Here is a 14,564-nt window from a genome sequence, read left to right as displayed (position 1 = left end):
GCTGCTCAATAAAGACTAACTTGAGTCCAAAAAGGGCAACCAAATATAGAGTTAAAGGGTATTGAATCTAGTGTGACACAAAATAAGGGTTTATGCAGAAATCACAACTCAAGTTTCTCAGCAGTTGGTAAGCTGGAGGATAAAATAACAACAATGGCAAAAATATTTTATTGTTATTTATGAGAATCTGTCTGACAAGTGTGTAATAAAAGATGTGTAGAATATCCATAACTCACAGCAGTGTGAAAGAAAAGGACATTTAAAGGTCTAACACCAACCAAAATGGAAGAACAAACTGCCAAAGAGTTTAATCTTTGACCCTAAACTGGTAAACGGAACCACAACCTCTGATCGCAGTGACCCCATCAATTTACAGCTGCTGCTGTAAGTCTGTACGTGGGGAACACAGGTGGTTGTATTTGTAAGCAAGTAAGTAATCACAGTAGTATATATATCACAGTGTTTTACAGAAAAGTTGAAGAAAAAAGACAAGAAAATAGAAGTACAAACTGAGTTCGTGTGTGTTTTTGCAGAAGAGAGGTTGGATGCTTGGCCTCTCTGAGAGTTTAGTGTCACTGTCTGGTCAGCAGCTGTTATTATGCACCCCCCCCCCCCCCACACACACACACACACACACACACACACACACACACGCACACACACACACACACCGGGGATCAGATTTTTATTATCAAAGCGGCTAGAGGTCTGGATGTAAATCTTTATACTTGCCCCTTCCCCCTAATCACCCTTTTATACCCACCCACCCCAACACTCCCTCCATCCATCCTCCCTCACTTTACCCCTTGCTAAAATAACCCAGTGAGGTAAGTGCTCAAGGCATCCTGGGAGTTTTATACAGACTGTTCCTTCTCTGCTGAGGAGTGTCAGAGTGGCGTGTGGAAGCATCCCAGCTCCAGTGCAGGATAAACCACACAGCCATCCAGACCGGATCCGACCCCCGACATACAGACAGGTGGGACACACAGGTAAGGACTAAGGTGAGGGCAGTAGAGACACATAATTACTATTGCAAGAACACATCATCAGCAGGGGAAAAAGAATAACCTGTCTTTTGACGTTCTAAACCTAAAGGAGAAAAAAGAAGATCTTTTTAACAAATGGTAAAGAGGGAACAGCTGAAATTATACATTTCTATAATGCTCTGTGATGCTGGAGAGACTGCTTTAAAACATCACTATTCATTGCCTGCAATGTGAAACTTTTGATCTTCTAAAAGGTGAAGTTATTGAAAAGAGGATTAAAAACATGAGAAGAATTATAATTTTACAAACATAATTACATTATAAGTAAGTAGGTTGTTAGAAGTTTTTTTTCTTACTTTACCACAAGATCAGAAGATATTTTTGAAGCAGTGATAGATTATACGGTATCTTAAAGTAGTAGTAACATCAAAAAACAAGTTATTTATAAAAATGCCTGGAATATAACTAATATGAAATCTGTATCTATCAGAGGCAAATGATGATGATGATGCAATCAGGCCTGGATGACATGACTAAGCTGAGGATGTTGAAGGCACAGGCTCTGTCAAAGGAGGCCAGAGGAGGTGAGTCTAAATGTATTGAACTGACACACATGTACATAATAGGTGGAAGTGCAGATGTTGGTTTACATATTGCGTCAACAACTTGTGTGTGTACACTCGTATTCAAACTGCTACAATCTGTGATTACAGCCATGTCTGTCAGATGTAATACAGACAAGCATCAAAGTGTGTTAGTCCACATGCAGTGCGGTACACCCAAATCCCAGGAGTGCATGTGTGTTGTTGAAATTCTCCAAACATTCCAGCAGGGACCATCCCAGTTGCACTGTTTGTTTTCCAACGCTGTCTGCCAGCTAGGCTTTGAAACCAAGTCCCCTTAACTCAGCAAAATGTGACTCCCACCAGTGAATTTAACACAGGACGATCAAAGGCAGCTCCTCCAGGGTGGCGTATGCCCACACTCCTCCAAACACTTATCATATATGAGAAAGAGGGCCATCCGCTCTTACATGAGTCTTTCATCCAAAGATCCTATTTATATGCCCAGTTACCCATGCAACCCTGGACCACAACAAACATTACACACCCCTTAACATCATCACGACGCTATTTCAGGCCCCCCCACTGCGCCATGATATAACATGAGCAGGGACCCTGAGCAAAAGCTGTGTGGATTCCAACTTAGTGATGCTACACATGGTTTGGCTTTTTGAAAAGGGTGCCCCTCAGCTGTTTGAGTCGACAGAAACAAGAAGATCAGAGGAGACATTATGATTTGCCAAAGGTCCTTATTAGTCTGTGTTACTTTCTTCTCTTTCCAAATGTCTGGAAGTTGCTGCTGTCATTGCTTTTCCTCTCACAATTTAATGTCATGATGTATTTATGCAGGGTTAGAGTCACCTCATGCCATGCCACACAGCACGAATAGTCAATGAACAAACCTCGGGCAAATAGATTTTTCTATTCTAATGCTGCAATTTTGAACATGCATGGCAATATTCAGGGGAATCACTTATTAAAGCACCTCCATTTATGTGTCATGTTGTGCTAGAGGGTCTGAATCTTGGGAAGAAGATCAGCGTTCCAAGAGATGTGATGATGGAGGAGCTCAATCTTCCATCTAATCGAGGCTCTCGCATGTTTCAGGAGAGACAGAAGAGGGTGGAGCGGTTCACAGTGGAGAACGCTGCTAATGGTGCTCACATCATTGTCAATGTAAGGCGCTGACAGGGACGGAACATAATACACAGTGACTTATACCCACTGCACTTAACTGCAACTTGAACAGACGAAATTATAAACCCGTATTTCTGACATTTAGTCAATGCTTAACTGCAGCCTGTTAGTGTGCCGGATTTATCAAATAACCATAGTTAATGGCCAACGAAGTCTGACCCTTCTCAATGTCTGCTGTCTCTTTTCTTAAATATCTTACCACAACAAGGGCATCTGCAAAATGGGGTGTTACATCGCAGAGTTGCGTACTTCCTACCACCTTAATGAACGGGTAACAGATTAAGAAAAACTAAATGACCATTGTAAGAAGAGGGTTAAAAAATGACCCCTGTAAGAGAGGATGTTACAGGCCTTTTCACAAAATTAGTGGACCCATAAGAGACTTATTTTTTCAACCCCTTTTTGCAGATCCCTGACGTTTGGACACAGGCGTCCAAAAATATGTTAACATGTAAAACAAGTATTGTTTAAATGTGGGTCTTAGCATTATTAGAAACTCCTAAACTATGAATATCTGAACTTACAAGAATGGCTAGTGTTGCTTTGTAATTAACATTTTTGAATTTTACCACAAATGAGTGCACAGTGTGTAAATCAAAAGGTAATTTGGACATTTAAAGGCATTTAAAAAAACTCTTTCACGGTTTTCTTTCACCACAAAAAAAAACTGTTATAGCAACAAGAAAATGGTTTACACCGGGAATATGTACCAACTTTATTTTCAATATGACTGCTATCTCATAAGGAGATAACCAGAAGAGATTTCAGCCAAAGGGGCCTGGATATCCTCACATATAGTCTCTCAAATGAGTCAAGCTTCAGATACACTGTAACTGTAAAATACAGTAGCATCTTTTTTAGTCTCCTCCATGCTTCCTAAATGCCTCCCACTCCTTCCAAATCTTCAATTTGTACTTTAGGCTTTCTGATAAAAAGTCTCACGGCCGAGCTGAGATAGCTCTGATTCCTGTCAAACTTTGGAAAGCTCCCTCCGGAGCCACAGAAGACATTATGCAGCTGTTTTCACAAACTGAGCGATGAGTAAACTGAAATGAACTTCATGACTAAAATCTGTGAAGCAAAGTATTTGGGGAGTAACTACATTCACACAAGTCTAACTAGGTCTCTTTCCCAGGCCCATCCAGAGGCCGTTCCTCCCCCGCAGATCATCCAAGAGCCACAGGGAGGGAAAGAGAACCAGGCTTTCTCCATCCCGGGTAAGCATAGCCTGGTCATGAACCTTCAGAAGACTGTAGCAAAGAAAGGCAGTCCTGATGTCATCGCTCCAGGTAAATGCTAATACACTAGGTTAAAGGAAGGATTGCCACAGACTTCCACAAGCCATAGGACTAGTTCAGTGCAATGGCAAATGCTTGAGCAATGTCAGTGCAATGCTTGGGCAATGCATGGACATTGTGCTCTGCTAGTATTCACTTTTCATATGGAAACGAGATTGTTTTATTGCCACCAGTGCCAGGAGAGTTGGCAGTATGCAGAAAGCAATTATCTTTTCTTTTTGTGAGCATCTTAGCTGAATGCTGTTGTGTGTTCGGCCAGACAGAAGGCACCGCTTACAGTGTGACTGACAGTGGGATAAGCTCTGTTTATTATCTGGGATTCACACTGAGATCTAATTACTGTAGTTCCTATTGTTGACAGGAATGACATCAAAGAGATTTATTCGTATTAGATCTGTTTGTGCTTTGTTGGGGATTGCTTTTTTTTAGTTAATGGGTTTTGTAATTAGTTTCAAAAGTGCAAGGATTAATCGTTTTTCTCAATGTGTGTATGTGTGTGTGTGTGTTGGGGGGGTGGAGGGTTGTAGGTATTGCTTAGTTGGGATTTAAAGCACAAAATTAAAGAAACACAGCTATCACTTTGCCAAGAAATGTATGCCCTTATGTTGAACTTTTTCCCTGTTAGGATATTCTGGTCCTCTGAAGGAAATTCCTCATGAGAAATTCAACACAACAGTAATCCCCAAATCTTACTGCTCCCCTTGGACGGAAGCTTTGGGAGACAAGGATGATCTCCTGACTGTCCTCAGTACCCAGCTGCCCCAGGCCCCACAGACTGCCAACTACAGGTGCTTCAACAGGTAAAATCCCACCTTCATATCTGCATTTCCAGTTTAGGTTCAGTTCAACTAAACAAACAAGGTGTGGCTCGAGAGGTTGGGGAACATAGCATCAGTCTGTAGTTATAGAGAATGACATGTCCACCCAGGCTAAACGATTAAATCCTGTACTGTGAGGAACACGGGTTTTGAGACCCACCCGTCTTCAAATAGACAAGCAGATGACCTAACCATGTTATCCATCACAATCATCTCTTCTCTCGGCTCCATTCCATGTTTCCACAGTTTGAAAAATAATCTAGTCTTTGGCTTGCACCTCCTTGGACTGTAGCTGCGTGACAGCTATTTTGAACCCCGGTTCTTGAAAGGTGATCCACTGGGGTGGGGGGGTTTGCGAGTTTTTAATGCCCCGACACAAGACTGATTGCGCACGAATGGGAATCACCTTTCTCATGGCACACTAGGAATTGCATCACACTGGCGAGGGAGAACACAGGTTAAGCTTGGGCAGATGGAGAAACAGAATATATGAAAGACAAACTCAGACAGTCACTCGCTTTCTGCCAGACAGTCTGGATGTGTACCCCCTGTGGAGGGATCTGTTTACACCCTAAAGATTATTAAGGTATTATGAAGCCTTAATTAAATCTGAACTCAACTAATGGTTAGGGCAGCTATACAAGTGGAAGAGGTTGAGTTCACCACACAGTCATCCTGAAATCCCCAGTGGACATAAGAGTTAAATCAGAGATGGCAAGATATCATGTACCCTTCGAAGGTTTTCCCCCTTTATGGGAAGGAGTGTGAGCCATGTGATACTTGTTCCAGGAATATGAAACAATGCTTTCAGCCTGCTCAGTAATGACTCTTCTTTGTCTCTCAGATCTCCCAAGCCATTTGGTGGGGCTATGGCCAGCAAGAGGGTGATCCCAGTGATTGGCTTTGAGGCAGTTGAATCCCAAAACCTGCCCGGCGAGGCTTTGGACAGAATGTGTCGGAGGCCCAACTTTAACAGAGCACCCCGGGGATGGGGAGGCGATTACTGCCCAGAATCTGACCAACTATGAAAAAGGACTGATAAGCTAAAGACTGACATTTGCTTGCTCCTCGCCTCCTACACAGATCCCTGTTTATTTGTGGATTCAGCAGAAGAGAGGGGGAAAAAAAACACTCCTGCATGATATTGCAAGTGGTTTGCTACTGCTGAGTGGTTTAGCCAGCTGAGGCAAACTCAGGCTAATGGAATCAACAGTTCATTACCAGTCGAGTCCAGGCAGGACAATACCGCCACAGGCCAATAAGTCCTGCCTATCCTTCCTTTGCTCTTTGCAGTGTCTTATCACGTCGATGACAAGACCCCCCCCTTTTCTGTTAACACTGTGGCTCCACATTTCTTTATCTCCCCTCACCAAGGTGCATGAATACTGCTGAATAATGTACACTTAGATGACAAAATTTAGTCATTTTAATGAAAAGTGAAAACAACAATCAAAGAAAGCTTTACAATAAACTAAGTCATTATGCTGTGGAATATTAAGATTGTGTCAATAAAAAAAAAAGAACAAAAAAGTCAATGTCACTGAAAAATTAACAGATTTAAAAATCCCTCAGATTTTCCCTCCCCGATACTTGCAGCAATGTGACAAATACAAGTTTCACCTAAAGCATACATTTTCATATGTACAACAGCTCCCACATCAGGAGCCCTTTATAACCATATGGCTCTGATCACATTGGCCAGTACTCATGTTAACGTCCACTGTTTGGATGCTGTTCTGTTCTAGTACTTTCATAACTGCAAGTAGCGACAAAGTCTTCATGTAAGATCCTGGTTTTCTTTCCAGACACAGATGGTGCTCCATCAGTTCATTCACGGCACTGCAGGTGGCACAACAAATCTGATGTTATCCTGTATTTCTACCAGAAGTTGTCTGCAGGCTTCAGGCTCACCAACAGCATCTCAAATGAAAGCACCAGACCAGGACTGACGTAAAAAAAAGAATAACACCTAATAGTAGCACGATTCCACTCTGGCAGCTAATCGCCATGGCGTGAGCCATGTGCAGCATGGGCACCCATGCGCTGAGGATCCTGGGAGGGGTAGTGGATCTGACCTGGAGGTCTCATGCTCATGGGAGGGGGCATAGGTGGAGCCATGGGGCCCATGGGGTGGAACATTGGTGGACCGAAACCTGAGGGAGCAAAAAAGGACAAAGACAATACAGCATTATGTATTAATTTATTATTAATTCTCACTCAAGACATAATAACAGATTGCAGTTTCAATTTTCAGTTAATCCAACAATAAACTAATTAGGATTATTACATTTACTGCATATTTGATACAATTCAATTAACTATGCACCATAAACATTATACACGTGTAAGCAGCATTTATTTATAGTTGTGATTTTACCGGGAGGAGGCGGGTTGATGCCTGGAGGTGGGGGCAGAGCGATGTTCATGACAGCAGGAGAGGTGCTTGGGTCCAGGTTGAAGTAGTTTGCAGGAGCCTCTTCATCAAGCGCTGGTGGTGGTGGTAGAGCTACAGTACAAAGAGAAACAGAAACAACATTAAAAGACAAACAAATGAATGTCCACAATAATTCTCCCAATAGGAATTATCTTATACATCACCAGAAAGTGAAGTGAAGGAATCAACAATAAATTATAGAATTTGGACATTAAATACTAAATTCAACAAAACATGGCTAGATCTCCACACACACACACACTCTTTGTGTGATTGCAGACTTACCTCCAGGCAGCCCAGGTACAGGATCAAGTCTGGTACCCATCTCACTAACACCATCTTTTATGCCCTCCTTTCCTCTAGCAGCCTGAGACCTAAAAGAACAAACCATGTCAGTTATATACAGTATATTAAATCACATCACTTACTTTGTTAAATACAACTGGATTGTGTAGCACCAGAAGTCTGTCCAGGATCGAAAATGTCATGTCTCCTTCCCTTCTTAATTTCTGTGAGGTAAAACTCTTATTGTGCCACTAATAATCATAATTCAAAAGCACAGCATTCCATATTTGACTATAATTTGTGACTGTGACAGTAGCATTATATCAGGTTGTCACTTTCTAACACCACCTGGCATTTAATAAGAAAATTATTATACATATTTCTATCTCCTCTTAAATGGCTCTGCATACTGGAAAAACACAGAAGCTGAGAATTTTCATTGAATGTCCAGAATAACATTTTTTGGGTTGTATCCATACGCAGAATGACTGCCGCTGTTAATATGCTAAACTTCTGGATCAGCTTCCTACCTTCCCCACTTGACAGTGAGCCTCCGTCCATTGATGATAAGCTTGTTGAAGGACTTCTCAGCAGCCATTTCAGCCGACTGCCGTGTGGCAAACTGGATGAAGGCACACTGCTGCCTCTGGACTATGGTAATGGTACGAATCTCACCAAACTGGTAGAAGTGACTCCTACAGAAAACAGAAATACCAGCTCAAATGACCTAAAACACTTGAATCAAAGTTTTTTTTTTTTTTTTTTAAACGCAACAAAACTGGCAGTAGGAAGTTATACAACAGTTTGTGATTAAACCAAAGCCTTACTTGAGATCTCCATCTGTAACAGTATCTCCCAGACCCCCTATGTAGAGGGTGGAGATGGACTTGTCCTCTGGTGGGTCCAGTCGGGGCATGGTCGAAGCTCGCTTCAGCAGCTTGTCAGCTACTGGATCGTTGATACCATAATAACGGTCCTTTATGTTTTGGTCAGCAAGCGGGTCATCAGGATCTGTGGGCTTCTCGTGTCTGTGAAACCGCAAAGACAAAATGTTCACACAGAGCTACAACATACGGTTGAGATTCTAAGCAGGAAGTATTTTGCCTTTATATTAGTCAAGAGATACATGTAAAGCTCTGATGTTATCACGGCACCAGGTTTGAGCCCTGAAGGCACTACAACAATTATAGCTGTTAGTTGTGAAGTGGCCCTCACCTGTAGGGACACTCCTCCCCTCTCTTACACTCTCCCTTCACCCAGAAAGAGCAGATGTGTGGACGGTTCCTCTTGTAGTATGGTGTTGTCCGGGCCAGTTTCAGCAGCATATCACTAGAGCTGGTAGCTTTACCTAGCTGGCCCACTGGCCGTGTGCCATCAGAATTGGCTATCTGAGAACACAGAGGTCGAAACAGACATGAGGGGCTAATGACAGGAAAATCCCAATATTAGCAAGGAATATGAACTAGTGAGGGAGGTACTGATTTGACTCATTAAGATGTTACAGGTCAAGCAAAACTTTAAAGTGCTGTTGATGGTTAAAATCTCCTTTAATGCCAACACTTCTGTTCATTAAAGAGATGAAGACAGTCTAACTAAATCCTGTCCTAACCTCTTACACTACACAAAATATAAGCAATTCTTAAAGGAAAGCTAGAATACAGGGTTTATTTGCTTAATAGAAGATTGTTCAGCTTTCAAATGTGTCTATATTGCTTAACCAGTATAAATGTAGGAAAACTGCAGAGCTGTAAACCAAGTATGCACTGTAAGTTAAAGTATATAGCTTAATTTAAAAAAAAAAGATAGGATAAAAGTTAATGTAAAATAACTGCCTCAACAAATATTCAATATTTAAAAACTCAGATCAGGGATAAAAAAACATGATCAGGACTTTCCAGCAACCAGTGTACTGATCTGCAGGCATCAATAAAATCAAACATACCTCTCTCTCCATGTTCTGTGTGTAGAACTCCTTGTTCACATCTGACTTAGGAACTTCATCTTTAACAGAAAGGCCAGTGTCTCGGACCTGGATGGGCAAACCTGTAAAACACAATATGTGATGGGGAGTTAAACTCAGATAGGTACTGTTTGATGGAGAGAGACACATAAAACATGTACATGAGCCAAATCAGAAACAAACGGTCACAGACTCACCATACTCCAGGTCAAGCAAACATGTCTGACAAACATTCTTCATTTTACTGCATGTCTGACAGACTTCTGTCTTCTTGAAACGCATCCGTGTTCCTGGACACCACCGGAACACGGTAAAGGGTCGAGCACAGATCTAGCAGAATGGAAAAAAATATATATTCTTACTTTGAAAATAGTGTTACATAAGTTCAAATTATGTTGTGTGTTGCATGATCAGGATTTTGAAGTATTTTATAAAACATACTTTGCATTCTTTCCCATATTTCTCTTTGGTCTGTAAAACAAAGCATGGATAAATAAGAACACACACACTGAATTATGTCAACTTTACAAACACTTTACACAAGATAACCTCAAATTTACTACAATGAGATACTAATGCTCACTCACCATACGGATGTAAGGGTTTTCTCCTAAACATGTCTGACACAGAATTGGGAAATCCTGAAAGACAAAGAAAGGAGATGCTCATTTAGTAAAAATAAAAAAAAATAAAAAAGCAGCAGATCTGTCCATACATCATCCATCAGCACTCAGATATAAGTGTCTGAAGCTGTAACTTGACCTACAATCTCTTTTACTTTCTACTCTCGGCACCTTGATGAAGTTGCATGTGTGAATACACTGAGTTCTGTGGGACCGACATTGCCATCTGTTGAAGGATGCTGTTTCAGTCCAAGTGCTAGCTGCTTAAAAACGACCTTGCCATCCCTCTGGGGTCTGAGACATTTTTTCCTATTACTCTATGTGCAAATGATTACTATCTTCACATTGTGTAGCCCAAGGACTTAGGTAAAAAGAAAAACAAACAAAAAACTATTACACAGAAAACAACTATTTTCATTTTTATCACAATTGTTAATATTTGCTTCTGGGTGATTTTTACAACACACAACTGTGCTAATGTTTGCCGTTTCCACATTTGTGGTCAAGGCCTATGATGAAATAAACTAAAAACATAAAATCTGTATTCACAAAGTCTCTATTAAACTGAAAAACAAAACTCTACATTTTTATTACAACTGTCCATATTAATTTCTTGGTGTGTTTTTATGTTTTTTTAAAACTGGACAAAAAGCATTTTTGCCTTCCATGTCACTTCCATGATCTCAGTGTCTGATCAGTAATAAAACCTTTGTGAACAGAAAAAAACACAAATGTCACTATATGTGTAACATGTCCATGCTCGGAGGTAAGGACATGGCTTTACATGGCTAAACAAACTTCAGTTAACCATCTTGACACATTATTTAGTCTCTGAAGGTCAATTCAGTGTTGCAGCAGATTTGTAAATGCTCAGGACACAGCATAGATCTCTCCTTTCATATTTATAAATCAGCGATATGCCATTTTAAGACCATCATTGGTACAGCTTATTACATAGATAGTGATAGGACGAGAGTCAAGAGAGCGTCCACTAAAACACTCAAGAGTGGTTTGTAAATTGATATTAGATAAATAAGTACATAAAACATAAAATTATATTACTTATCATTTTTTTGAAAGTGAAATATAACAAGTTCTTTGATGGATTATAAGAACAAGTGTGCTGCAGGAAAGTTTAAGTATGTTGCTGCATAAGTCTGTTACTGAGATATTATTAAAAGTAACAAGTGAGTGGTCCTGTCTACAGCATCAGCCAAACATCTAAATATGAGCAGCTCATGTAGCACAAATGTCAACTACATAGTCTATGGTTGCCAAGTTTATATTCTGGTGTCTTGATAAAACCAACATTGGCCAAAGGCCGGCTTGTGTCATGGCTCAAGAGAGGGAACTGATTTGTTGCCTTTTATAGTAGAGCCACAAAAATATAGTTGCTTCATGCACAAATTTTAAACTAGGCACATATCTGGCAACTTCAAATTAACTCAAATATTGCTTGGATAAATAATACAAATTCCCACAGCAATAACCAACATTAATATCATGAACACTATCACAGTAATAATCAGTGACACGAGGTGTGTCTACTGGGAATTGAAAGGTGCCCTTTCGTAAATCCTCACTTGGACAGGCGGCTTTTTGGATCAACATGTGAAAACTCTTTACTCAAAATAGACCATGAGATCAATTAAAACTCAGACTGAAACAGCTTTTAAAGAGGGATCAGTCAAGTAGTCATGCAGTTTTTGGTGCTTATTATTTAAATTATGCTTATTATTTCATATCATGCTGCTTTGTATGTATTTTGTTGAGTTTTGTGTTGTAATGTATGCATATGTACTGTTGGGTTTGTGCTTAAATGTATGTACATGTATTCTTAAGTTTTGTGTATGTGCGATTGTGTCTATATATGTTGTGTAGTTACGGCAGTATTTTGAAAGGCCCATCTAGAAAGGAATGCTATGTAATTGTCCCTATATAAATAAACAACAAGCATATTGAGAACTCAGAGATGTTAATACACACACACACAACTTTTCAGACAATAAAGACGATTGGACCTGTGCGGTTAGCCATATTTTTTTCTCCTAGGATGGCAGAGTCATGAACCGCCGTGCTCTGCCTCTGATTGGCTAGTACTCGTTGCCTTTGTTGGTTGGGTTCACTTGTTTATGGTTGGCTTGGTTTAGGTTTAGACATGAGGACTGACATTGGTTAGCAAAGATGAATGAATGAGTGAAGCAAAATAAAAGCTAAAACGATGACAAAAAAAACCGTTTGGCATAACGTTACTTCATGTACCAAGTCAACCAAATCAATGCTTGACGAACGTGACATTTTTCAATTTCTTCTGACAATGAATTCAGCTCCTGACACACCTCTTGAGCATCTGGCAAATTATAGCCGAACTATCGAAATTTTAAGTAACATTTTTGTACTCCACGTAGATCATAAACCCTTGAAATATAAAATGAAGTCGGTTGAGAGTTGTAAACAGTGCCTTTTATGAAGAAAACCGCAGTATTTCTGTTTTTTACAGGCAGTGTTGAACGGTCCAATATGGAGGCGACGCTTACGTACGATCCAGCGCCCAAAGCGGCGTCTACGTACTAGCCAATCAGAGACAGAGAATAAAGGGTCATGACTTCACCATCCTAGGAATAAAATATGGCGTGCGGTTAGCGGATACTTTGAGCGTCCAAATTATAACTTTTAATTCGAAACTCCATCCAACACAGACACAATTAGATCGTTAACAATGCGACAGAGCGGCTCGATTATACGTTTCTCAACTGTGACTAGAAATCGTCGCTAGTCACGTCACATCATTGTTGATAGCGTCCTAGCGCTAGCAACATTAGCTTAGCAAGCTGACACAACAATGCGTGTTTAACCGCTGAATTTAAATAGCCCGACATTGTAAGACAAATGATATCTAACGTACTTCCACTGACGACACTGCAGAGACAAAATGTGATGTTTCACGCCTTTACGCTGTCGTTAATGCGGATATGCACAGACATGCTAATGGAGGTAGCAGCCACGCTTTAGCAGGAGTGCTAACTAGCTGCCTAGCATACTGGTCGGGTTGGTGGCACTGGGTCAATTTTGTGATCTTGTTTAATTCCCAGGAGATAACTTGAAATACATGTTCTATAGTGACAGTCTCTGCGTTGTATAAACAATGCCAATAAAACGTACCGCGTCTTCCCAGTTCTGTCTGTTGTAGGTGTTGGAGCCCAGTGATGTCGCCATTTTGAGCCAAACGGGCCACCGGAGGTATCGGACCACAATGCAACGCGCCAGAAAGACACGTTTCACCTTAGGGTGTCGCCCTATTTCACGATAATATATTAATACTGAATATTACTATAATTATGCCACTAAGAAATAGAAGCAGGTACAAACAGGAACAAAGAAGCAACACAGAATACAGTTTAGGTTAACTCTTCTGGTGTCAAACCTTTACAATGAAGTAAAAAGAGAAGAGATTGTGTGTGCACTTAAATTCATTGTTGAGGTACTTGAACTGTACTTTTATGTCAAGCATAATTCAAGTCAAGTCAATATTTTGTACAGCCCAATATCACAAATTCTCCTCAGTCTGTACGGCAAGTACAACATCCTCTGTGCATATAAGGAAAATCTCCCTAAAAAAACACTGGGAAAAAACCTAAATTCAAAACACAATGGAGGAGGGATCCCTCTCCCAGAACAGACAGACATGCAATCAATATTATGTATGGGTCAATGACGTATAAGGATTTAGAACAACTCAATTGTAGAATAATAAAAACAAGCATATCTAATGCAGTAGTTCAAACATTCAGAATGTTGTGTACCTGAAGATCCATATTAAACATTTGAAATTAAGTGAATTTAGTGGGTTTTTCAAGATTAATTGGCACTGGCCTTAAAAAAAGTCATGTGGTGCGACCACGATTCATCTTGAAATAAATTAATTTACTTAACACGCTTCACATCTTTTTTTACAAGTTTTCAGTAATATAAAGTGTTTGGAAACAAAGTATTTGCATTTTTTTTTAAAAATCTTTGTAAATGATGGTCTTTTATTTATATAAGACATTTCAAGATGAATCATGGTCGCACCAAATGACTTTTTTTTAAGGCCAGTGCCAATTAATCTTGAAAAACCCCCATTAAAATCACTTTCAAATTGTAATATGAATTGTCAGGTACACAACATTCTGAATGTTTGAACTACTGCATTAGATATGCTTGTTTTTATTATTTAAAATTGAGTTGTTGAAAATCCTTATACGTCATTGACCCGTATATGAAATTCAGTTTCACAATTCAACTCCAACTAAAGTACAAAGATGTGAATGCAACAGTAATGCATTAATAACGTATTCAATAATATGATAATACAACACTCTGAGATGGACTATTCTGCATAATGAGCAGTCATACTTCTA

The 14,564-nt window shown here is 40.0% G+C and overlaps 2 protein-coding genes across 2 annotated transcripts; one reads left to right on the top strand and one right to left on the bottom strand.

Moving 5' to 3' along the window:
* Positions 1–1,488: 1,488 nt before the first annotated feature.
* LOC133986179 (myozenin-2) lies at positions 1,489–5,890 on the top strand. Its single transcript, XM_062425982.1, has 5 exons — positions 1,489–1,570; positions 2,562–2,725; positions 3,882–4,035; positions 4,670–4,844; positions 5,707–5,890. Exons 1-5 carry the CDS (start codon positions 1,489–1,491, stop codon positions 5,888–5,890), a joined length of 759 nt encoding a protein of 252 aa, XP_062281966.1.
* A 21-nt stretch (positions 5,891–5,911) lies between these two features.
* rbm22 (RNA binding motif protein 22) lies at positions 5,912–13,403 on the bottom strand. The gene is made up of 11 exons (XM_062425981.1): positions 13,327–13,403; positions 10,129–10,182; positions 9,983–10,012; positions 9,739–9,871; positions 9,524–9,624; positions 8,797–8,969; positions 8,409–8,609; positions 8,112–8,276; positions 7,582–7,670; positions 7,240–7,368; positions 5,912–7,015 (listed from the first exon to the last, which is right to left on the bottom strand). The coding sequence occupies exons 1-11, from the start codon at positions 13,378–13,380 to the stop codon at positions 6,861–6,863; spliced, it is 1,284 nt and encodes a 427-aa protein (XP_062281965.1). The 5' UTR covers positions 13,381–13,403; the 3' UTR covers positions 5,912–6,860.
* Positions 13,404–14,564: the final 1,161 nt, after the last annotated feature.

Source organism: Scomber scombrus, chromosome 9 (genome assembly GCF_963691925.1).
Source record: "Scomber scombrus chromosome 9, fScoSco1.1, whole genome shotgun sequence".
NCBI classification, from domain to species: Eukaryota; Metazoa; Chordata; class Actinopteri; order Scombriformes; family Scombridae; genus Scomber; species Scomber scombrus.
This window is presented reverse-complemented; position numbering and strand designations above follow the sequence as displayed.